Source organism: Bombina bombina, chromosome 1, assembly GCF_027579735.1.
Source record: "Bombina bombina isolate aBomBom1 chromosome 1, aBomBom1.pri, whole genome shotgun sequence".
Taxonomy (NCBI): Eukaryota; Metazoa; Chordata; class Amphibia; order Anura; family Bombinatoridae; genus Bombina; species Bombina bombina.
Window position 1 is genome coordinate 653,731,932 of NC_069499.1, and position 26,452 is coordinate 653,758,383.

Here is a 26,452-nt window from a genome sequence, read left to right on the forward strand (position 1 = left end):
CTTCCTGATATACACTGTTTTGTACAGGCTCTAATTCGTATTAAGCCTGTCATTAAAGGGACATTAAACACTTTGAGATGGTAATATAAAATGATAAATTGTATATATAAAACAGCTCTGCAATATACTTTCATTATTTTTTTTGTTCTCTTTGCCTGCAATTCCATTCTGAAATTGTGAGCATTTCAGTTCCTGTTAGAAATGGAAGTGCAGAACACTGTTAAATCCAGCACAACCATTGGCTGCACACTCTAGTGACCTATTTATAACTGTCTCTAATTGGCCACAGCAGAGAAGGTAACACAAGTTACAACATGTCAGCTCCCAGTGTTTTATAGACACTAAAACTTTACACTTATTTTGTCACTTTTTAAACAACTAATGAAACTTTAAAAAATACATCTACATGTTAGTCATGGACTAATCTTTTCTTTGAATGTATCATTCTATCTAGCATGTATTTAGTGTTTAATGTCCCTTTAAGTCAATTTCTCCTCCTTGGAGTCTTAATTTGGTTGTGAAGGCTTTACAGGCTCCTCCATTTGAACCTATGCATTCTTTGGACATTAAACTACTTTCTTGGAAAGTGTTATTTCTTTTGGCCATCTCTTCTGATAGAAGAGTTTCTGAGTTATCTGCTCTTTCTTGCGAGTCTCCTTTTCTGTTTTTTCATCAGGATAAGGCAGTTTTGCGGACATCTTTTAAATTTTTACCTAAAGTTTTGAATTCTAACAACATTAGTAGAGAAATTGTTGTTCCTTCCTTATGTCCTAATCCTAAGAATTCTTTGGAGAGATCCTTACATTCTTTGGATGTGGTAAGAGCTTTGAAATATTATGTGGAAGCTACTAAAAATTTCAGTAAGACTTCCAGTCTGTTTTATTTTCTGGTCCTAGGAAAGTTCAGAATGCTTCTGCTATTTCCTTGGCTTCTTGGTTGAAACTTTTGATTCATCAAGCTTATTTGGAGTCGGGTCAGGCCCCGCCTCAGAGAATTACAGCTCATTCTACTAGATCAGTCTCCACTTCGTGGGCTTTTAAGAATGAAGCTTCAGTTGATCAGATTTGCAAAGCGACAACTTGGTCCTCTTTGCGTACATTTACTAAATTCTACCGTTTTGATGTATTTGCTTCTTCGGAAGCAGTTTTTGGTAGAAAAGTTCTTCAGGCAGCTGTTTCAGTTTGATTCTTCTGCTTTTGGTTTAAGCTTTTTTCTTTCAAAATGAAAATAAACTTTTTTTTTGTTTGTGGATTAATTTTTTCAGCGGAATATGGCTGTTTTTATTTTTATTCCCTCCCTCTCTAGTGACTCTTGAGATCCACATCTTGGGTATTGATATCCCATATGTCACTAGCTCATGGTCTCTTGCCAATTACATGAAAGAAAACATAATTTATGTAAAAACTTACCTGATAAATTCATTTCTTTCATATTGGCAAGAGTCCATGAGGCCCACCCTTTTTTATGGTGGTTATGATTTTTTGTATAAAGCACAATTATTTCCAAATATCCTTTGTTGATGCTTTCTACTCCTTTCTTTATCACCCCACTGCTTGGCTATTCGTTAAACTGAATTGTGGGTGTGGTGAGGGGTGTATTTATAGGCATTTTGAGGTTTGGGAAACTTTGCCCCTCCTGGTAGGATTGTATATCCCATATGCTAATAGGGTGCGTGGTGATATATGTGCAGAACTCAACTGGGCAGCCCCTAATTCTGATATGCTCCCAGTATCAGAAAGTGTAGAAATCTAAAACAAATGGGGGAGGGGTGCGCTCAAATCAAAGCTGTGAGTGGGACTATCTATAGCTAATAGCTAATAATGTGGTTTCTATTCGTGAAATGTAAATATTTAATATATATTTAAAGGCTCATTACTGGTAGCCTATAATGTGTGTGGTTATCCGTGATTTTAGACAATATATATTGTGGGAGATTCCTCAGTAGGATATGTATCAAATTGGTGTGCAATGTGATGTGATACAAATTGGTGTATGTATACACTGTGATACAAGATAGCGATGCTATAATAAAGCAATATTCAAATAGCGGAGACAAGCAATGTGTAATGTGCAGAAAAAAGACAGGTGCGTATAATGAGTAAAATATATTTTACTACAAATAGATAATAAATCTGTTGTACAGATACATCCAGGTTTAAAACAAATATGCAAACAAATAAAATGAACAATTATATAGATCAAATCAAATAATGCACTGTGCCATTAAAATTGCTTGTCAGCATAGACAGAAAAGACGCACTAGGCTGGCTGATATGTTATGGACACTCTTGTCCGTACAAATTGAGTCCTTGACAAATTATGTCCTTGAAAAGATATACAAATGTTCAACAAGATTTCACAGCAAATAAAGATGATGGCAATACTGAAAAGCATATAAAAAGCTGGCATAAAGCCCACACTGTAGTGAGTATTAGTAGCGTGTACCCATTTACAATGGCAACCAGTCCCATATAGTAACAATTAAAGGTATTCTTACCGTGCCCCCCTGTATATGCCTGCCGGTCCCAGGGTAGAGGCTGAGTGTGTCACGCTGTTACAATCCTCTCCTGGATCTCTTCCGACACCTTTCCCGTGTCTCAGCGTCCTCTGTTCCTCCAATCAGCCTGCCATACCCTCCTCAGCCTATAGCAATAGGGGGGCGCGGTTGCGCTTCTGGTGCGTGCGTCCGATGACGTCAGCTCACTACTGCCTCTGCTCGTTCCGGAACAGAATACCGGGTTTACAGTCCTGAACACAGCATAAAATTCTAGTGCTAGCCGTGCTTCACAATGGGCAAACAGTCAATGTAGAATCAAAGTGGAAATCAGGAGCACCGGCAGCAGGTAGTTTAAAAATTAAACATTTATTTTTACACCTTAGTGTTGGTAAAATATTCCAAATGCTTGGCACAAACAATGGAGCCAAATTCGATCACACTAGATTATAAAATCTACGCGTTTCAGCGCTGGGTATGCGCCTTTATCAAGAGGAAGTCTTGATAAAGGCGCATACCCAGCGCTGAAACGCATAGATTTTATAATCTAGTGTGATCGAATTTGGCTCCAGCAAGAAATCCACACAAACCGCTATTGCACCACTCCCCCAACGACCCGGCTATCCGATTGGACCTCCGAGAACCACGTGACGACTTTGTGTAAACGTCAGGGTAGGAAGGACTGACCGGGAAATTCAAAGGTGAGACGCTCACAAATTATCACAGCTACACTGCAACACGCCGAACGGAGACGCCATCCCGGGTCAATAACAACCTTCCCATAACCCACGGAATTGGAAGAGGAGGTAAGGGATATCGGTAGTCCGGTAGGGGTGAGCATCATAAGAACTTTGCATATTTTATTTCATTAACGGGATACTATAAGCTATGTAAACAGGAAGTTAGCTCCTTGGATCCCTACAAATAGTTGTGGCCACAACTTTTAAACTTTTAATCTTTTATATGTCATGCTGAACTGTAATTGTGATATCTTTTCAAGGACATAATTTGTCAAGGACTCAATTTGTACGGACAAGAGTGTCCATAACATATCAGCCAGCCTAGTGCGTCTTTTCTGTCTATGCTGACAAGCAATTTTAATGGCACAGTGCATTATTTGATTTGATCTATATAATTGTTCATTTTATTTGTTTGCATATTTGTTATAAACTAACCTGGATGTATCTGTACAACAGATTTATTATCTATTTGTAGTAAAATATATTTTACTCATTATACGCACCTGTCTTTTTTCTGCACATTACACATTGCTTGTCTCCGCTATTTGAATATTGCTTTATTATAGCATTGCTATCTTGTATCACAGTGTATACATACACCAATTTGTATCACATCACATTGCACACCAATTTGATACATATCCTACTGAGGAATCTCCCACAATATATATTGTCTAAAATCACGGATAACCACACACATTATAGGCTACCAGTAATGAGCCTTTAAATATATATTAAATATTTACATTTCACGAATAGAAACCACATTATTAGCTATTAGCTATAGATAGTCCCACTCACAGCTCTGATTTGAGCGCACCCCTCCCCCATTTGTTTTGTATATCCCATATGTCACTAGCTCATGGACTCTTGCCAATATGAAAGAAATGAATTTATCAGGAAAGTTCTTACATATATTATGTTTTTTTTTTTAAGAAGACAACCCAAAGTATTGATTTAGGCCCATTTTGGTATATTCCATGCCACCATTTCACTGTGAAATGCGATCAAATAAAATTTTTTTTTCACTTTTTCACAAATTTTGTCACAAACTTTAGGTTTCCCACTGAAATTATTTACAAACAGCTTGTGCAATTATGGCACAAATGGTTGTAAATGCTTCTCTGGGATCCCCTTTGCTCAGAAATAGCAGACTTATATGGCTTTGGGTTGCTTTTTGGTAATTAGGAGGCCGCTAAATGCCGCTGTGCAGCACACTTATATTATGCAGTGAAGGGGTTAATTAGGTAGCTTGTAGGGAGCTTGCAGGGTTAATTTTAGCTTTAGTGTAGAGATCAGCCTCCCTCCTGACACGTGTATTATGCCCAGCAGTGAAGGGGTTTAAAACCCGAGCTTGTATGGTTAATTTTAGCTTTAGTGTAGTAGACAACACAAGTATTGATCTAGGCCCATTTTGGTGTATTTCATGCCAACATTTCACCGCCAAATGCAATAAAAAAAAAAACAAAAAACGCTGAATGCCACTGCGCACCACACGTGTATTATGCCCAGCAGTGAAGGGGTTAATTAGGGAGCTTGTAGGGTTAATTTTAGCTTTAGTGTAGTAGACAACCCAAAGTATTGATCTAGGCCCATTTTGGTATTTTTCATGCCACCATTTCACCGCCAAATGCGATAAAAATAAATAAATTGTTCACTTTTAAACAAACTTTTTTTCACAAAATTAGGTTTCTCACGGAAATTATTTACAAACAGCTTGTGCAATTATGACACACATTGTTGTAAATGCTTCTCTGGGATCCCCTTAGTATAGAAATAGACATATATAGCTTTGGCGTTGCTTTTTGGCAATTAGGCCGCTAAATGCTGCTGCGCAGCACACTTGTATTATGCCTAGCAGTGAAGGGGTTAATTAGGTAGCTTGTAGGGAGCTTGCAGGGTTAATTTTAGCTTTAGCCTCCCACCTGATACATCCCACCCCCTGATCCCTCCCAAACAGCTCTCTTCCCTCCCCCACACCACAATTGTCCCCACCATCTTAAGCACTGGCAGAAAGTCTGCCAGTACTAAAATAAGTTGTGTTTTTTTTTTTTTTTTAAATATTTATTCAGCTGTGATGGACTCCCTGTTCCCCCCCCCCAAACAGCTCTCTAATCCTCCCCCCGCTACTTATTTGCCACCATCTTTGGTACTGGCAGCTGTCTGCCAGTAGCCGGTTTGCCCCCAAAAACGTTTTTTTTTTTTAAATTATAAAATAGAGCTTTTTCTGTAGTTTAGCTGCCCCCCTCCCAGATCCTTTGATACATATTTATTTTTTAAAATCCCCCCCCCCCCTCTCTCTCCTACAATTCAGGGATCATTGGTGGTAGTGGTTGCTGCGTGCACATTGCACTTAAAGGAACCGGATGCCGGGTAGCGATCGGCTGCCCACCCGCCTCCCTGCTAAGCTCCCACCCACCAACGATCGGCACTATCGCTACCAGTGCAGAGAGGGCCACAGAGTGGTTCTCTCTGCATCGTATGCTTGAAAAAGGGTATTGCAGAATGCCTCAATATCTAGGCATCACTGGAATACCCTGAGAGCTGCTGGAAGCAATCACAATCGCTTCCAGCACTCAATTAGACCAAGGACGTGCCAGGTACGTCCATTGTCACTGACAGTTTTTGCAGGACGTACCTGGCACGTCCTTGGTCGTTAAGGGGTTAAACAAATTTCTATCTGTCCCCTCATTCAAGATGGAGACGATAAGGTCCATCCTTCCCCTATTTCAGGAAGGACAGTTCATAACTACTATAGATCTGAAGGATGCATACCTTCACGTTCAAATCCACAAGGAACACTTCAAGTTTCTAAGGTTTGCGTTCCTGGACCAGCACTTCCAGTTTATTGCACTTCCGTTTGGTCTAGCTACTGTTCCAAGAATTTTTACGAAGGGGCTCTTCTTGCAGTTGCCAAAACCAGAGGTATAGCAGTAGCTCCATACTTGGGCGATATTCTGGTTCAAGCACCATCTTGTCTGGCAGAGGACCATTCAAAATCTCTTCTGTTTCTTCTTCGATCTCATGGATGGAAGATAAACTTAGGAAAGAGTTTTCTTATTCCCAGTACCAGGGTGGAATTCCTGGGTACTATAGTAGACTCCATATCTATGAGGATTTTCCTTACAGACCAGAGACATTACAAGCTAACTTCCGCTTGTCTTGCCCTCCAGACCTCCTTAAGGCCCTCTGTGGCTCGGTATATGGAGGTGATAGGTCTCCTGGTGTCCAGCATGGACATCATTCCTTTTGCAAGATTCCATCTCAGACCACTACAGCTGTGCATGCTGAGACAGTGGAAAGGCAATCATTCTGATCTTTCTCAACAGATTTCTCTGGACAACCGGTCGAGAGAATCGCTCTCCTGGTGGCTCTGTCCAGATCACCTATCCCAAGGGTCATCCTCCTTGAGACCATCATGGGAGATTGTGACTACTGACGGAAGTCTATCAGGATGGGGGGGGGAGTTGTTTGGGGTGCCAGGAAGGCACACAGGGCCTGTGGAGTCGAGAGGAATCCTTCCTCCCGATCAACATTCTGGAACTTCGGGCAATCTTCAATGCTCTGAAGGCTTGGCCTCTTCTTTTATCAGATTCTATTCAGACAACATAACCTTTGTGGCTTACATCAACCATCAGTGGGGAACGAGAAGCTCCCTAGCAATGAGAGAAGTATCTCGAATTCTGGAGTGGGTGGGTGGAGGCCCACATCTGCTTGCTGTCAGCGATCCACATTCTCGGTGTGGACAACTGGGTAGCGGATTTCCTCAGCTGACAATCCTTTCATCCGGGGGAATGGTCTCTCCATCCCGAGTTGTTTGCGGAGATTTGCAACAGTTGGGGGATGCCGGAGATAGATCTCATGGCGTCCTGGCTCAATTCCAAGCTACCCAGATATGGGTCGCGATCCAGGGATCCTCAAGCAGAGTTAATAGATGTATTAGCAGTACTTTGGAGGTTTATCCTGATTTACATTTTCCCACCGTGTAGTGGCCCACATCAGTGATATTGATTGCTCCATCGTGGCAGAGGTTCGCGGTCCTGGTGGGGATGTCTTCATCTCCTCCGTGGAAGTTACCTTGTCGCAGGGATCTGCTGCAATAGGGTCCTTTTGTTCATCAAAATCTAGATTCTCTGAGGCTGACTGCGTGGAAATTGAATGCTTAGTCCTAGCCAAGAGAGGTTTCTCTGAGAGTGTTATTGAGAGGGTTGCATCTATCATAAGGTGTTAGAGTTTACTTATACTGGTGTGAAGAGCGTGGTTTAGCCTGGCATAAGGTTAAGACTGTCAGGATACTTTCTTTTCTCCAGGAGGGTCTGGAGAAGGGCGTTTCTGCCAGTTCCCTGAGGGGACAGATTTTGGCCTTTCTGTTTTGTTGCACAAGAGGCTCGCAGAGCTCCCTGACGTGCAATCTTTCGTTAAGGCCCTGATTAGGTACAGACCTGTGTTTAGATCTAATGCTCCACCTTGGAGTTTGAATCTTGTTTTTAAGTTTTTGCAACGGGCTCTGTTTGAGCCTATGCATTCGGTTGACATCAAATTGTTGTCCTGTAAGTTTTTTTTTTCTATTGGCTATTGCGTCTGCACGCAGAATTTCTGAAATAGCTGCCTTGCAATGTGAGCCTCCTTATCTGGTGTTCCACACTTATAAGGCTGTCCTATCTACCGGCTTGAGTTTTCTCCCTAAGGTTGAGTCTGATCGCAACATCAGTTACGAGATTGTGGTTCCTTCCTTGTGTCCTAATCCTTCTTATTCGAAGGAACGTTTACTTCATATTCTGGATGTGGTTCGAGCTTTGAAGTTTTATCTTCAAGCTACTAAGGATTTTAGGTAAACTTCTTCCTTGTTTGTTATCTTCTCTGGGAAGCGTAAGGGTCTGAAGGCTTCTTTGTCTTCCTTATCTTTTTGGTTGAGGAGTGTTATACAGTTAGCTTATGAGTCAGCGGGGCTTAGACCTCTTCAGAGGATTGCGGCTCATTCAACTAGAGCGGTGGCTTCCTGTTGAGCCTTTAAGAACGAGGCCTCTATGGATCAGATTTGTAAGGCGGCTACCTAGTCGTCCTTACATACATACTTTTTATAAATTTTACAAGTTTGATGTTTTTGCTTCAGCCAAAGCAGCTTTTTGGAGAAAGGTTTTGCAGGCTGTGGTGCCCTCAGATTAGGGTCCGCCTCTCTTTACCCCTCCCGTTATCATTCAGTGTCCTCTAGATCTTGGGTATAGTTTTCCCAACAGTAAGTAATGATGCCGTGGACTCTCCTCATATTAAGAAGGAAAACATAAATTATGCTTACCTGATATTTTAATTTCCTTCTGTATGAGGAGAGTCCACGACCCCCACCCGTATACTCCGATGGGCGGACCAAAATTAGGTTTTCTCTTTTGGCACCATTTCTACCCTGATATTTCTCCTACTGTTCCTTGTTCCCTTGGCAGAATGACTGGGATATGAGGGAAGTAGGGGGATATTTAAGCTTCCCAACAGTAAACATTGATGCCGTGGACTCTCCTCATACAGAAGTAAATGAAATTATCAGGTTAGCATAATTTGTTTTCTTCTACGAGATGACGAGTCCACGGATTTCATCCTTACTTGTGGGATATTAACCTCCTGCTAACAGGAAGTGGCAAAGAGCACCACAGCAGAGCTGTATATATATATATAGCTACTCCCTTCCCTCCCCCTCCAGTCATTCTCTTTGCCTGTGTTAGTAATAGGAAGAGGTAAAGTGAGGTGTTAGTTTTAGATTGTTCAATAAAGAAGTTTTTTATTTTAAATGGTACCGGTGAGTACTATTTTCCTCATGGAAATATGGAATGAAGAAGATTTCTGCCCTGAGGTTAATGATCTTACCAGATCAAGTGCAAGAGAAATCTTCAGTGTGGAGAACAGTGTCATGCTACAAGCAGCATTGAGGTATGTTCAGTCTTTTATTTCTGAGGATACTTGTTATATCAGAACCGGGTGACATTTTTCCCTGCAAGGGAAAGGGTAAGCAGTAGATCTGTATCACTGAGGGTGTTACTGAAATTCCTCTGTGTTATACATTTTGCTTTGCCAAATCTGTATGGGGCTTGACACTGGGAGAGGCAGCTTGACATTGATTTATTTATTAGTTAAAGTCAGTAGGGCTGCAGTTTTTGGTTAAAGAACTTTAAGTACAGGGGACCACATGGCTTATTTTGCAAACCGCTTCCCATGCGGTTAAACAGACTGTTGAGACGACGTCCATGATGGGCGGGGCCTATTTAGCGTGCTCAGACGCGCAGTTTACTCTGACTAAGAAGGCAGCAGGCATTAGCTCCGGTGGGGCCTAAAGTTGTGTTCTAATCACCGGATCATTGTCGAGTCATTTTTCAGTACCCTGGGGGCAGGTAGGCGCCACAGCAGAGCTGTGGCGAGGTGCAGGGGTCATTTTTTCTGTTAAGATATATTTTTTGAATAAAATGTCTCTTAGAGGGTAATTTCACCTTTTACTTATAGGGTGCAATAATTTTTGGGCCAATTGAATTATTATATTTTATTGTTTAGCGTTTTAAACGTTTTAGTGCAGTTTGAGAAAAAATTGTTGCGTTTTTATTTCTTAAAGGCGCAGTACACTTTTTCTAAAAGTTGTTTGAATCAATATATGAGGTGATTTTCGACTATTGTGGCTACTACTAGTCTGTTCAACATATCTGACATTGAGGAAACCAATTGTTCTATGTGTTTAAAAGCCATTGTGGAACCCCCTCTTACTTTGTGTACCTCGTGTACTGAAAGGGCCTTACACATATTTTAGGTAATAAAAGTGTGCCTAAGGATGATTCTCAGTCTGAAGAGAATCAGGATATGCCATCTAATTCTCCCCAAGTGTCACAACCTTTAACGCCCACACAAGCAACGCTGAGTTCCTCAAATGCGTCTAATTCTTTTACTCTGCAGTATATGGCTGCAGTTATGTCAACTACCCTTAAAGAGGTATTATCTAAGTTACCAGTGTTACAGGGTAAACGTAGTAGGACAGGAATTAATGTGAATACTGAGTCCTCTGATGCTCTGTTGGCCATTTCCGATGTACCCTAACAGGGCTCTGAGTTGGGGGTCAGGGAATTGTTGTCTGAGGGAGAACTTTCAGACCCAGGAAGTATGTTACCTCAGACAGATTCGGACGTCATGTCCTTTAAATTTAAGCTTGAACACCACCGCCTGTTACTTCGGGAGGTTTTAGCGACTCAGGATGACTGTGACCCTATTGTGATTCCACCAGAGAAATTGTGTAAAATGGACAAATATCTAGAGGTACCCACTTACACTGATGTTTTTCCGGTTCCTAAAAGAATTTCGGAATGGGACAGACCGGGTATACCATTCTCTCCTCCTCCTAATTTCAAGAAAATGTATCCCATATCAGACACCATTCGGGACTCTTGGCAGACGGTCCCTAAGGTGGAGGGAGCTATATCTACCCTGGCTAAGCGTACTCGTAGAGTTTCTGCGCTTTCAGCGTTACAATGTGACTCGCCTTATCTTATCTTTCATTCTGATAAGGTGGTTTTACGTACCAAACCTGGATTCCTTCCTAAAGTTGTTTCAAATAAGAATATTAATCAGGAAATTGTTGTTCCTTCTTTATGTCCTAATCCTTCTTCTAAGAAGGAGCGTCTGTTACATAACTTGGACGTGGTCCGTGCCTTGAAGTTTTACTTGCAGGCGACTAAGGATTTCCGTCAATCATCTTCATTATTCATTGTTTTTTCTGGAAAGCGTAGGAGTCAGAAAGCTACAGCTACCTCTTTCTTTTTGGCTGAAGAGTATCATCCGCCTGGCATATGAGACTGCTGGACAGCAGCCTCCTGAAAGAATTACGGCTCATTCTACTAGGGCTGTGGCTTCCACATGGGCTTTTAAAAACTATGCTTCTGTTGAACAGATTTGCAAGGCTGCGACTTGGTCGTCTCTTCATACTTTTTCCAAATTTTCCAAATTTGATACTTTTGCCTCTTCTGAGGCTGGTTTTGGGAGAAAGGTTCTTCAAGCAGTGGTGCCTTCCGTTTAGGTCTCTGTCTTGTCCCTCCTGTTTCATCCGTGTCCTGTAGCTTTGGTATTGTATCCCACAAGTAAGGATGAAATCCGTGGACTCGTCGTATCTTGTAGAAGAAAAGTAAATTTATGCTTACCTGGTAAATTATTTTCTTCTACGATACGACGAGTCCACGGCCCTCCCTGTCATTTTTCAGACAGATTTTGATTATATTATATTTTTTATACACTTCAGTCACCTCTGCACCTTTGGCTTTTCCTTTCTCTTCCTAACTTCGGTCGAATGACTGGAGGTGGAAGGAAGGGAGGAGCTATATATACAGCTCTGCTGTAGTGCTCTTTGCCACTTCCTGTTAGCAGGAGGATAATATCCCACAAGTAAGGATGAAATCCGTGGACTCGTCGTATCATAGAAGAAATTAATTTATCAGGTAAGCATAAATGTACTTTTTCTTCCTATTGATGGCTTTTAAATAACCACTGTAATGGTCCTCATTTGAAACCACTTTTTAAAAAAATAAAATACCCTATAGCTTGTACCAATTGTAGCGCAGCAGCTCCTTTTTAAGTTAGAAAAATATATTATTGTTATTATTACAAATAAAAGGTGAGATCAGCACTACATGCATGCAATCTCTGAGCTAAATCTTCTCTCACTTGCAAGTGTGCTTTGGTGACACAGAATACCTACTAATCTATATCCTTGCATCTGCACCTGATACAAGCATTTTGTGCTGATGCTAATTACCCAAATTTAATATCTCAAAAGAAAACTGCAAAATACGCTATTTTTTTATATGGTGATCTAACAATACCCTTAAAATTTGTATTTTAAAAGTGGAATTAATCTTGTCAAAATACTTTGTGTAATTTAGTGGGTTTTTTTTCATTGTGTTGTGCTATTTTGTGCATATTTAACTAGCAATTCATATTTTGCGTTAGCTACATGAACATGCTGCTTATCTTGTGGACAGTATGTGGGACTGTGCTACAGATCTCCTAAAGGATTGGGAATGTATGAACAGCTTACTGCTCGATGATCCACTGAATGGAGAGGAGGGTAAATATTTGTGATAATTATTGTAAACATTTTTTTTCCCTTTTTAATATATTTTTATTGATATAAAAAAGTTAGTAAAAAACAGAGTGCCATACAGACAATTTTCATGTGCATCAAATCATATTCAATATTGTAAAGCAGATTAAGTATATGAATCTATAAATAAATACAAATAATCAAATTGCAATGAAAGCATTAATAGAGAGCATTACTAACATGTGTCATAGGTATTAAACCTCATAAATTATTATAGGTTTGGCTAGGTAAGATGCAGCTTCGATATAGTTACTAGTAAGCACTAGAATTGCTTTACCATCCCTGGCTTTTCTTTTTCTTTTTTTTTTTTTTAATGTGAACTGTAAACAGATAAGACCCTCAAATTAATGAGGCCTCTCTTAGATCTCCACAGATTATCAAGTTGCTAAACCAAGTATTAATATGAAACAACTTTGACTGAATATTATCATCATACATATTAACTATTCACATTAATATGATGGTGCACCAGCAAACATTCTCAATGCCTCAAGGTAGCTTTAATATAAAGTATCCTTAGGATATATCTCTTATTAAGCTTTTCCATTTGTGATGAATGTACCTTAAACTATGAACCCTCAGTTTTATTTTTAAGTGTGCAAATCTACTTGTTCCATATCACTAGGCGAACTATGGTCAAGACAAAACTATCTTGGGATTTAAGTACAGGTGGTACCCAGGTTACAGACATCCAACTTAAGTACAATTCGTACAAACAGAGAAAATAGAGCTTTATCGCCAATCCTTCTTTCCAGGATAACCCAAAATATTCAAAATCCAATTGTCACAAGGACAGAAAGTGATCAGAAATATTCTGAACAGGGGCACAGATAGCAAAACAAACGTTTCCCTATGCTATCCAAAACTAAAAAAAAAAGTTTGGCTAGAGTTTCACCTAAAAAAGTGCCTGTTCCAACTTACATACAAATTCAACTTAAGAACAAACCTACAGAACCTATCTTGTTTGTAACCTGGGGACTGTCTGTATTCTTGCCTATGGGTAATCTAGCAATAAAAACCTATAACCTAAACAAAATGACTCAGCAGATTGAAGTTGGGCATAATGTTAACTAAAATAGTTAATTACCCTCAAAATGCTTATAAACAGAATTGCCAACTAGTGATAAACCTTCAAAGTGGTAAAAAATTAAATATTTAAAAATAAATAGGGCATATTTAAAAGTGCTGTATCTGTGTCATTGCTGGACCACAGGTAAATACATGCTGAAATACAAGTGTAGGAGCCATATATAAACTCTGCTGCTCAGCACCATACTGTAAGCAGCTAGAGAAAAGCATTGAGGAATCTAGTCCTCTTGATTACAAGAGTAGCAAACGTTTGAATTCTGTTTTTTAAAACTTCTGAGGTTACTCCTGAAGATTTTCCTATTCCAGAGGCTATATCTCATATGTTTACTAAGGAATTGTCTAAACTTGGTGCTTCTTTTAACCCTTCTTCTAATTTTTATAAGCTATATCCTTTACCTGTGGCTCATTTAGAGTTTTGGGAAAAAGTACCTAAGGTTGATGGGGCTATTTCTACTCTTGCCAAACTTACTACTATCCCTATGGAAGATAGTACTTCCTTTAAGGATCCTTTAGATAGGATTCAATCTTCCTATCTTAGAAAAGCATATTTACATACTGGCTATATTCTTAGACCTGCCATTTCTATGGCTGATGATGTTGCTGCTACAACTTTTTGGTAGGACAGTTTAGCTCAACAGTCAACAGATCCTGAATTGTCTAGCATTGTTATTTTTCTTCAACATGCTAATCATTTCATTTGTGTCAATAAGTTTGATATTAAATCTACATGTCTTTAGCTATTCTTAATAGAAGAGCATTATGGCTTAAATTTTGGAATGCTAATATGGTGTCTAAATCTAGATTACGATCTTTATCATTTCAGGGTAGTAATTTATTTGGTTCTCAATTGGATTCTATTATCTCCACTATCACCGGGGGAAAGGGGGTCGTCTTCATAAATGTAAAGAGTCCACAGCTGCATTCCTTACTTTTGGGAATTCAGAACCTGGCCACCAGGAGGAGGCAAATACACCCCAGCCAAAGGCTTAAATACCCCTCCTACTTCCCTCATCCCCCAGTCATTCTTTGCCTTTCGTCCCAGGAGGTTGGCAAAGAAGTGTCAAAAGTTTTTGATTAGTCTCTTATGGAGGGTAGTACTCTTTGTCACGGGACTGGAGTTTTAAGTAGTCCTGTCAGCCTCTCGGTAAGAGCATGGGTGAAAGTTAGGGTCCGGAGAAGTAGGGAGAGTCTTTCTGCAAAACCATCCCGACTCATATTAACAGCTCCACAATCAATCGACTGACGAGTTTCGCTGCCTGCTTTTTTTCTCTCCAGTCTATGGCAGAGGCAACGCTACTATCTGTCACACTTGAAGGGCTGTGTTCCTGTTCCACGGCGTAGATTCCGGTAAGATCATTTCATTTTACTTTCATCATGGATGTATTGTAATTTCAATTGTTTATCCGTGAGGGGCTTCAACCTTTCGGGGATAACTTTAAAATAGGGTCTCAGTGAGGCTCCTTTTTGTATCTAGGAATCAAAGGTTAATATCTCCTGAGGGGGATTATTGAACAGGGGGGTTTATAATCATGTTTATGTGAGTATGACTGCTACTGTGTAGTGTTGCTTCGGTTCATGACTATTTTGGAACATACCGGCCTATGTCTAGTGACGCCGCCTTTTCTGTCGGGCGCTCTTTTGCATGGACTGCACGGTTTACCTTGTGTCCCCATTCCCATTCTCCTGACCGCGTGGCTACGGAGAAATCCTGGTCCGCTGGTGTCTGGTTCTCTGGAGACGGCAGTGTCCCAGTTATGGAGGATTCTTGGAGACGGATGTCTCTGATTCAGACTCTACTTCTTGCGAAGCATATGAATTGGCCCGGGTGATACATGCCTATCAGTTATGTTCCGAATGCCGTTTTAGAGTGCTCTGTTCCTCGGGATCGGGGAATCGGGTGCCCATTGAGCCATCCGTCTCTGGGGATTCTATTTCTCATGAGACAAGTTCCCTACCATCAACTCTTGCTACGCATGCAGGTAAACGGTACTTATCCTTTCTAGGGAGTGTGTCCTGTTCCCACTGGAGGTTACGACACGTTCCGCATGGCCTCCCGGGAGTATGCTTACGATATTGTCCGTGTTTAGTTTACCAGGACTCATCAGGCGTGGGATCACCTGGTCCAGTTTAACCTTTCTGGGGGAGTGACTGCCCCTGAAGCCTCAGGGGGTCAACCTTCGGGGCCGGTGTTTCCTTTTGTCCCGGCAGAGGTATGTTGCGCCTTTCGTTATAGACTGTCGCGCCTTCGTGTACTACTAAGGCACGTTTTTGGCGTTGCTGGAGGATCCCACTTTTAATGGGTCTGGGGATTCTCAGTCTTACTCTTCGACTGGCTTGCATACATAGACATAAGGGGATGAAGTAATCTTCTTATAGTCTTTGTGTATCCTTTAACACTTCTGAGCTTGGAAGTCTCGGACCCCTGTTGGGTCCTGCGGGTCTGTCCATTCTTCCTGGGCGATAACCTACGGGTTGCCTTATGTTTTATTTTCATCCGGTAAGGATGATTTTTATTTGGTTTAAAGTTCATGTTGTGGTGTGATGTTTCCTTCTGGAACTTTCCTCTCTGGAATTGATACTCGCGAATTTGTTCGCTCTGTTTATAAAAGTCTGTCTAACTGTTCTTTATCCCTCCATCATCGGTAGAGACTCAGTGTGGCCTTGACAGTGCTGGGGCCCTTGGTTTCATGCTGGTCCTGACTGGGTACAAATCCTTCTGTCTTTGAGGCCTAGTTCAGACACATTGCACCTTTTTATGTCCGTTTGGTCTGGTAAGAGCGCCCAGTGATCACAATATTATTGTGTGATTGTCTTGTTTTACAAGCTTCAACTAGCATCCTGAGAGGACTTGAGGGTCCGTGGTTGCTTAGGGGCATGGGAGATTGGTTGTCCTCATTCGCCTTTCAATCTAGTGGGCCAGGATCCGTTTGAGATCTGGGGTGACATGCTCAGTCATTTCCAAATTTTTCGGAAACTAGTGCGTTCCTTCCCGTTGTGGGTTGGAGGATTTAGGTCCTTCATACCACCGTTCTTAGGTTTTTGCCTTTCATGGTCTCTTTGGAAGTGTCCTTTTAGGACTTATTCCTTTTAGAGGTTCTCTTCCTTTGGGTCGAGACTTTCTGTGGTTTTTGTGGCGGCTTTGGCTGCTTAATTAGGAAGTGAAGGCTGTGAGGCTCGGTCTTCCTTTGGGAGTTAGTCGTCTCCATGTCAGGGGCGATAGGAGGTGTCTCTTTTTCCAAGCTTTTTGCTTAGGGTATGCTTTTCTGCCTGGGTTCTGGATGCTTTGCATTCTTCTCCCTTAGGTGTGGTCCTCTGGAACGTTAATCTGAAAGGATTATGGAGACTAGCCTTTCTTCTACTCTCTTTTGGGTGACTCTGTTTTCTTTTTCATTTCCCTTAATGCTGCCCTTGGGGCCTTTGGGCTCTAGAGAAATAGCGTGACTTTGTCGCAGCCTAGTACTTGCTGGGGGGGTGTTGACCTCCGGATAAGGGTGTTCTCTTTCCTTTGGGCTGGAAATTCGAGTGAGTCCTGTACCCGTTCTCCGTGTTTCTCTGTTCTCATCCCCTGTGAGGTCTGATTGCTTCAGACGGGGTATCATGTGTTCCCTGAGGGTGTCGTTCGTTCTGGGTCTCGGGTCTGGAGTTCTTGTCTTGGATCCTTCTTGGGTGTCTGGAGACTTATGATCCGATGGACTGGTTCGGGATAACCCAGTTTTCTCTTGTTAAGTGTATCCAGTCCACGGATCATCCATTACTTGTAGGAGCTGCTATATAGCTCCTCCCCTCACTGCCATATCCAGTCATTCTCTTGCAACTCTCAACAAAGATGGAGGTAGTAAGAGGAGAGTGGTGTATTATAGTTAGTTTTTTAACTTCAATCAAAAGTTTATTTTTAAATGGTACCGGAGTGTACTGTTTTATCTCAGGCAGCATTAGAAGAAGAATCTGCCTGCGGTTTCTATGATCTTAGCAGAAGTAACTAAGATCCACTGCCGTTCTCACATATTCTGAGGAGTGAGGTAACTTCAGAGGGGGAATGGCGTGCAGGTTATCCCGAAATAAGCTATGTGCAGTTAACATATTTCTAGGGATGGAATTTTCTAGAAAAATGCTGCTGATACCGGATTAATGTAAGTTAAGCCTAAATACAGTGATTTAATAGCGACTGGTATCAGGCTTATTACCAGAGATGCATACTCTTATAAAAGTGCAATATAAAACGTTTGCTGGCATGTTTAATAGTTTTTATATATGCTTGGTGATAAAACTTATTGGGGACTAGTTTTTTCCACATGGCTGGCCTGTAGAAATGAAAATTTACCTGACGGAGTCCAGGTTATCAAAACTTCTAAATGCTTGCTGTGTTCTTCACTCCACTCCGCGCCCTACGGTGGCTCAGTGCATGGAGGTAATCGGCTTAATGGTCTGGATCAGGAAACCAGAGATTCTCTTCTCTGGTGGTTATCTCGAGTCCACCTGTCCAAGGGTATGACCTTTCGCAGACCAGATTGGACGATTGTAACAACAGATGCCAGCCTTCTAGGTTGGGGTGCAGTCTGGAACTCCCTGAAGGCTCAGGGACCGTGGACTCAGGAGGAGAAACTCCTCCCAATAAATATTCTGGAGTTAAGAGCAATATTCAATGCTCTTCTAGCTTGGCCTATGTTAGCAACCCTGAGGTTCATTAGATTTCAGTCGGACAACATCACGACTGTGGCTTACATCAACCATCAAGGGGGAACCAGGAGTTCCCTAGCAATGTTAGAAGTCTCCAAGATAATTCGCCGGGCAGAGTCTCACTCTTGCCACCTATCAGCAATCCATATCCCAGGTGTAGAGAACTGGGAGGCGGATTTTCTAAGTCGTCAGACTTTTCATCCGGGGGAGTGGGAACTCCATCCGGAGGTGTTTGCTCAATTGGTTCATCGTTGGGGCAAACCAGAACTGGATCTCATGGCGTCTCGCCAGAACGCCAAGCTTCCTTGTTACGGATCCAGGTCCAGGGACCCAGAAGCGACGCTGATAGATGCTCTAGCAGCTCCTTGGTTCTTCAACCTGGCTTATGTTTTTCCACCGTTTCCTCTGCTCCCTCGTCTGATTGCCAAAATCAGACAGGAGAGGGCATCTGTTATTCTGATAGTGGCCACGCAGGACCTGGTATGCAGACCTAGTGGACATGTCATCCTTTCCACCATGGACTCTGCCTCTGAGACAAGACCTTCTCATACAAGGTCCTTTCAATCATCCAAATCTAATTTCTCTGAGACTGACTGCATGGAGATTGAACGCTTGATCCTATCAAAGCGTGGCTTCTCCGAGTCAGTCATTAATACCTTAATACAGGCACGAAAGCCTGTCACCAGGAAAATCTACCACAAGATATGGCGTAAATATCTTCATTGGTGTGAATCCAAGAATTACTCATGGAGTAGGGTTAGGATTCCTAGGATATTGTCCTTCCTCAAAGAGGGTTTGGACAAAGGATTATCAGCTAGTTCTTTGAAGGCACAGATTTCTGCTCTGTCTATTCTTTTACTCAAGCGTCTGGCAGAAGTTCCAGACGTTCAGGTATTTTGTCAGGCTTTAGTTAGAATTAAGCCTGTGTTTAAACCTGTTGCTCCTCCATGGAGCTTAAACTTGGTTCTTAAAGTTCTTCAAGGGGTTCCGTTTGAACCCCTTCATTCTATTGATATCAAACTTCTATCATGGAAAGTTCTTTTTCTGATGGCTATTTCCTTGGCTCGAAGAGTCTCTGAGTTATCTGCCTTACATTGTGATTCTCCTTATCTGATCTTTCATTCAGATAAATTAGTTCTACGTACAAAACCTGGGTTTTTACCCAAGGTGGTTTCTAACAAGAATATCAATCAAGAGATTGTTGTTCCATCATTATGTCCTAATCCTTCTTCAAAGAAGGAACGTATTTTGCATAATCTAGACGTAGTCCGTGCCTTGAAGTTTTACTTACAAGCGACTAAAGATTTTCGTCAAACATCTAACCTGTTTGTTGTTTACTCTGGACAGAGGAGAGGTCAAAAGGCCTCGGCAACCTCTCTTTCTTTTTGGCTTCGGAGTATAATCCGTTTAGCCTATGAGACTGCTGGACAGCAGCCCCCTGAAAGGATTACAGCTCATTCCACTAGAGCTGTGGCTTCCACCTGGGCCTTTAAAAATGAGGCTTCTATTGAACAGATTTGCAAGGCTAGCTCATTAAGCTTCCAAGCAGGTAGGCCAGAGTTCTCATCCACCTTCGGTACTGGTTATAAACTTTAAGGCCTGACTTGTCCTTCGAACAGAGTGTGCTCCTCTATGGGGAGTTTTTTTCTCTGTTGGGTCAACAGTGGTGTCTGGATGATTTTTCATTCGTTCTGTGTTTTGATCATACTATGGCTTCATGTCTTGTGGACGTGTGCGCTGTTCTTATCTGTGCGCTTCTTTTGGAGGGCATAGTTTTATCTTCCTTATGAATTGGGGTTTCCTCTCTCTGGAGGGTCCTTGTCCTGCCCTTTGTGTAGGAGGTTTGTTCAGGTGGCTTATTTCTGTAAGGGGCAGCATCCACTGCTCTGTGGGCTCTGTTCCACCTGCTGGAAATTGGTCTCTCTACGTAGAGACTGTCTAAGAGAGTTGTGACAGGTCCTCCTACGGATCTATTGCACTTTTTAAAGTTTCTCCTTTCTCCAAATTCAAGATTTGTGGGAAGGACTGGCGGCTCCTAGATAGCCTGTGATGTTTTCCGCTGGTTAGTGGATACTTAGCAATCTGAAGGATCCTATCATCAGCTGCTTTCTACTTGCCCTGCAAGTATTTAAGTTTCAGAGCCATTTTTAGATGACTACAGCGTGCAGTGTTTTTGCTTCAGGTGTTGTTCATCAGACTTATCTGAGCTTGCTGCACAAGGTTTTGTTCTGAATATTTCGGTATTCTGAGATAACTTTTTGCGACTTGGGGATCTTCGTCTTCAGTTGCTTTCTAGAGTGCGGTTGCACTGTGTTAGGGGAAGATCCTCTCTTTGTTTCAGATTCCCGGCCTTATCCCGTTGTTTCTGTATTTCTGGGGTCTGGGCATTGCCTCCTCTTGTTTCTATAAGACTGGTTGGGTCTCTGTTAGCCTGACTCAGTTTCTTGGGTTTTTGCTCTGTGTTTTTATTTTTGACTCGTTGTGCCCTTTTTAGGTTTTTTTCTGGAGTTCCTTATGCTATCTGGAAGCTAGCTCAGCATACTAATGCACTGTGGCAAACCGGGGGTTGCAAGTTCGATCCCCGGCGAGGTCTACTTAGCCTTTTCTCCTTTCGAGGTTGATAAAATGAGCAGCGCCCTTGAGTCCCTGAAGGGGGATTAGCCGCGCTTTACAAGGACAATCATGTTTTCTCCGTGCCTTTTCTTCTTTGTTGAAGAATACGGCAGTTTGTTCCCTTTCTTTAGTAAGGGGTGTGTTGTTTGGAGACTAACTGCTGGGGATGGTGTCTCTTGGAGGCTGTTGACATTGTCAAGTCTAGTTCCTGCGGTCTCTAGCAAGGCTGTGGACTGTCTGCGGTTCAGTGTCCTTGGGCATTTTCCTTTTTTTCAAAGTTGTTCTCTGCTTCGGACGAAGCGGGATTTTGTTGGGTAGGGGTTTTCAGGCCAGGTGCCCTCAGAATGGACCGCCTCTTGTACACTCCCATTTTTGCATTTAGTGTCCTCTATATTTTAGAACTCTATGCTATTTTCAGGGCTCTTCAGGCGTGGCCTCTATTGAAGAGAGAACTTTACATTCGTTTTTAAACAGACAATATCACAACAGTGGCATATGTCAATCATCAAGGAGGGACTCGCAGTCCTTCAACAATGAAGGAAGTATCTTGGATTGCTTCATAAATTAATAAGGGATTTCTTTCTTAAGACACGGTGAGTCCATGGATCAGCAATTACTGTTGGGAATATCACTCCTGGCCAGCAGGAGGAGGCAAAGAGCACCACAGCAAAGATGTTAAGTATCACTTCCCTACCCATAAACCCCAGTCATTCTCTTTGCCTTAGGTGCAAGGAGGTGGTGAATTATTTTGGTGTCTGTTAATGATTCTTCTATCAAGATTTTTTTATTTTGGAAGCCTGAGCAAGTTTGCTCTGACCTTCCCTTTATTCTGTGCTTAGCTTTACTCCACGTTAGTCTCTTCAGTAGGGCTGTGGTAGCTTTAAAGCAGTTAGGAACTTGTGGGGTGGGCCTCACTGTGATGTCCTGACATTTTTGCTGCCCTTCTATAGTATGCCAGAGTCGGCTTACTCTGTCATCTTTTCTTTCACAGGACTCTGTGAGGAGCGGCGTCCTCTCATTCTTTGTGCTGTCTCTCTGTCGGACAGGCAAGGCTGCAGGTAAGTGCCATTTTTATATTACAAGAGCCTGGCACTTATAAGTTTATCCTGCCTCACTCTGGGACACACATCTTTCTTTGTGGGACAGGACTTAGTCCTAGAGAGAGAGTTTGTGGGGCTAATGGTATTACTTTCTCGCAAAAATCGAAATATTTAACATTTTATTGTGTTTTATTTTTATATTGGTGGCTCAGTCAGGAAACCCGCAGTGGTAAGGGTGTTTTTATGATGTTTAACGGAGTATTCTCCGTTTTTATTCCACTGTCACTGGGGATTGATCGCGGTCCTGTAGTGACATCATAGGAGGTGGGCTTCCTTTCAGTTACAGCGCACGCTTTCGTTGGCGCTTTTTTCTCCGACAATTGGGAACTCCATCTTGAAGAGAGAGACACTGTGTCCGTTCCTGGTTTGGCAGTTACTTATCTGAGAGTTCCTGCAGCATTAAAGTAGGTCCGGTAAGCACCGCAGCATAGCGCTGTGTTATAGGGGTACTTAAGAGGTTCTACTGGGAAATAAAAATGTTTTGCATACTAATAGTTAATCTCTCAGTTAAAAGTATTTTTTTCTTATTTGTGGCCACTGTTTTTTGTTAATATAACAGGCTCTTAAAAAGAGAGTTCAATTTTTTTAATTTTTTTTTATTAGTGTGTATTCATTTGGTGTAAAATTAACTTAGAGCCTATGTCTGTTGAGGTTTGCAAACTTTGTATGGATGCCCAGGTGGAACCACCCTTGCCTTTTTGTAGTTCTTGTGTAGAAAGAACTTTCTCTTGTAAAGGTGTATCCAGTCCACGAGTTCATCCATTACTTGTGGGATATTCTCCTTCCCAACAGGAAGTTTCAAGTGGACACCCACAGCAGAGCTGTCTATATAGCTCCTCCCCTAACTGCCATCCCCAGTCATTCTCTTGCAGCTCTCGACAAGAAAGGAAGTATCAAGAGATATGTGGTGACTTAGTGTAGTTTTTACCTTCAATCAAGATTTTGTTATTTTTAAATGGTACCGGCGTTGTACTGTTTTACTCTCAGGCAGAAATTGGAAGAAGAATCTGCCTGGAGGTTGATGATCTTAGCGGTTTGTAACTAAGGTCCATTGCTGTTCTCACACATAATTGAAGAGTATTTAAAGAAAACTTCAGTTGGGGGGACGGTTTGCAGATTGCCTGCTTTGAGGTATGTTCAGTATATTTTTTTCTAGAGAGATGATAAGGTCTAGAAAATGCTGACAATGCCTGGTATATTTGAGGTAAGCTTGATACAGTGATTTAACAACAACTGGGATCATGCTTACAAGATAAGGGTAATATTCATGTTAACTCACATATTACTTAGTGTAAAAACGTTTGCATAACTTACAGAGAAAAAGTTTTTTCTCTGAGGGTGATAAATCTTTATTTGGGCCTAGTTTTCCACAGGGCTTGTTAGATCACTCCTAGGAGTACTTTTTAAGGCCCTCTGACATTTAGTACATGGTGGGAGGGGCCTATTTTCATGCACTTGATATTCAGACTGAGACATCCAGCTTCCCTAAAGGAGTCCTCTGGCATCTAGGACCACTATAGAGGGTTTTTTTCCTGCAAAAATAGTGTTTAAGGGCAGGTAGGAGCCAAAGCAGAGCTGTGGCAGTGTGTTTGACTGTTTTTTAACGGTTTTACCGTTTTTCTAATCTGGTTTGGGGCCTAAGGGGTTAATCATCCATTTGCAAGTGAGTGCAATGCTGCTTTAGTCTCTTATACACACTGTAAAAATTTCGTAGAGTTTACTACTTTTTAACACTGTTTTGCAGTGTATGTGGTATTTTTTTTCTCTTAAAGGTACAGTACCGTTTTTGTTTAATTGCTTTTTCACATTTATTAAAGTTTTTTCAAAGCTTGCTGGTCTCATTACTAGTCTGTTAAACATGTCTGACATAGAGGAAACTCCTTGTTCATTATGTTTAGAAGCCATTGTGGAACCCCCTCTTAGAATGTGTACCAAATGCACTGACCATATTATGGGTTTTAAAGATGTATCACCAGAGGTTTCTCAGACTGACAAAAGGGAGGTTAAACCACCTAGCTCTCCCAATGTGTCAGAACCTATATCTCCCGCGCAAGTGACGCCAAGTACATCTGGCACGTCCAATGTGTTTACCTTACAAGACATGGCGGCAGTTATGAATCATACCCTCACAGAGGTATCGTCCAAACTGCCAGGGTTACAAGGAAAGAGAGACAGCTCTGGGGCTAGAACAAATACAGAGCTTTCTGATGCTTTAGTAGCTATGTCTGATATACCCTCACAATGTACAGAAGCCGAAGCTGGAGAGCTTCTATCTGTGGGTGACATTTCTGATTCAGGGAAGGCGTTACTTCAGTCTGACTCTGAAATGACAGCATTTAAATTTAAGCTTGAACACCTCCGCTTGTTGCTCAGGGAGGTTTTAGCAACTCTGGATGACTGTGACACCATTGTAGTCCCAGAGAAATTGTGTAAAATGGACAAATACTTTGCAGTGCCTGTTTACACTGATGTTTTTCCAATCCCTAAGAGGTTTTCAGAAATTATTACGAAGGAATGGGATAGACCAGGTGTACCGTTCTCTCCCAATCCTGCTTTTAAAAAGAGGTTTCCCATAGATGACGCTACACGGGACTCGTGGCAGACGGTCCCTAAGGTGCAGGGAGCAGTCTCTACTCTAGCTAAGCGTACAACTATCCCCGTCAAGGACAGTTGTGCTTTCCTAGATCCAAAGGAGGGTTTCCTTAAGAAAATCTTTATACAACAAGGTTTTATTCTCCAGCCTCTTGCATGCATTGCCCCAGTCACTGCTGCAGCGGCTTTCTGGTTAGAGTCTCTTGAAGAGGCTCTAAAGGTGGAGACCCTGTTGGATGATATCCTAGACAGGCTTAAAGCTCTTAAGTTAGCCAATTCATTTATTTCTGACACCGTTTTTCATTTAACAAAGCTAACGGCTAAGAATTCAGGTTTTGCCATTCAGGCGTGTAGGACGCTATGGCTTAAATCCTGGTCAGCAGACGTTACTTCAAACTCTAAGCTTCTCAACATCCCCTTCAAAGGGCAGACCCTATTTGGGCCTGGACTGAAGGAGATAATTTCTGATATTACTGGTGGAAAAGGCCACGCCCTTCCACAGGATAGGTCTAACAAATTAAGGACCAAACAGACTAATTTTCGTTCCTTTCTAAACTTCAAGAGTGGCGCAGCTTCAACTTCCTCTACTGCAAAACAAGAAGGAAATTTTGTCCAGTCCAAGCCAGTCTGGAGACCTAACCAGGCTTGGAACAAGGGAAAGCAGGCCAAAAAACCTGCTGCTGCCTCTAAGACAGCATGATGGAGTAGCCCCCAATCCGGGACCTGATCTAGTTGGGGGCAGACTTTCTCTCTTCACCCAGGCTTGGGCAAGAGACGTCCAGGATCCCTGTGCTCTGGAGATTGTTTCCCAGGGATATCTTCTGGATTTCAAAGCCTCATCTCCAAAGGGGAGATTTCAGCTCTCACAATTATCTGCAAACCAGATAAAGAGAGAGGCATTCTTACGTTGTGTTCAAGACCTTCTGGTTATGGGAGTGATCCACCCAGTTCCAAGGGAGGAACAGGGGCAAGGATTCTATTCAAATATGTTTATAGTTCCCAAAAAAGAGGGAACTTTCAGACCAATCTTGGATCTCAAGATCCTAAACAAATTTCTCAGGGTCCCATCCTTCAAGATGGAGACTATTCGAACCATCCTACATATGATCCAGGAGGGTCAATATATGACTACCGTGGACTTAAAGGATGCTTATCTACACAGAGATCATCATCGGTTTCTCAGGTTTGCCTTCCTAGACAGGCATTACCAGTTTGTGGCTCTTCCCTTTGGGTTAGCCACAGCACCAAGAATCTTTACGAAGGTTCTAGGGTCCCTACTGGTGTTTCTAAGGCCACGAGGCATAGCGGTGGCTCCTTACCTAGACGACATTCTGATACAGGCGTCAAATTTTCAAAAAAAGAGTTCTCCCTCCCCTCTCACAAGAGTTTCCTTCCTAGGATAGATTCAGTAGAAATGATGATTTTACTGACAGAGGTCAGGTTGTCAAAGCTTCTAACTTCCTGCCGTGCTCTTTATTCCACTTCTCAGCCATCAGTGGCTCAGTGTATGGAAGTAATCTGCTTAATGGTAGCGGCAATGGACATAGTTCCGTTTGCCCGCCTACATCTCAGACCACGGCAACTTTGCATGCTCAATCAGTGGAATGGGGATTACACAGATTTGTCCCCTCTGCTAAATCTGGATTAAGAGACCAGGGATTCTCTTCTCTGGTGACTATCTTGGGTCCATCTGTCCAGGGGAATGAGCTTCCGCAGGCCAGAATGGACTATAGTGACGACAGATGCCAGCCTTCTGGGCTGGGGCGTAGTCTGGAACTCCCTGAAGGCTCAGGGTTTGTGGACTCAGGAGGAGGCCCTCCTTCCGATAAACATTTTGGAACTAAGAGCGATATTCAATGCTCTTCAGGCTTGGCCTCAGCTAGCTGCGGTCAGGTTCATCAGATTTCAGTCGGACAACATCACAACTGTAGCCTATATCAACCATCAGGGGGGTACAAGGAGCCCCCCTGGCGATGTTGGAGGTTTCAAAGATAATTCTATGGTCAGAGGTTCACTCTTGCCATCT

At 42.1% G+C, this 26,452-nt stretch overlaps 1 protein-coding gene across 1 annotated transcript in view; it reads left to right on the forward strand.

The window, feature by feature from the left end:
• STAG2 (stromal antigen 2) overlaps positions 1 to 26,452 on the forward strand; it is an 848,979-nt gene that overhangs the window by 449,072 nt on the left and 373,455 nt on the right. The window contains exon 16 of the mRNA XM_053699120.1: positions 12,202 to 12,319. Coding sequence (XP_053555095.1) covers positions 12,202 to 12,319 — 118 coding nt within the window. The remainder of the gene's footprint in view (positions 1 to 12,201; positions 12,320 to 26,452) is intronic.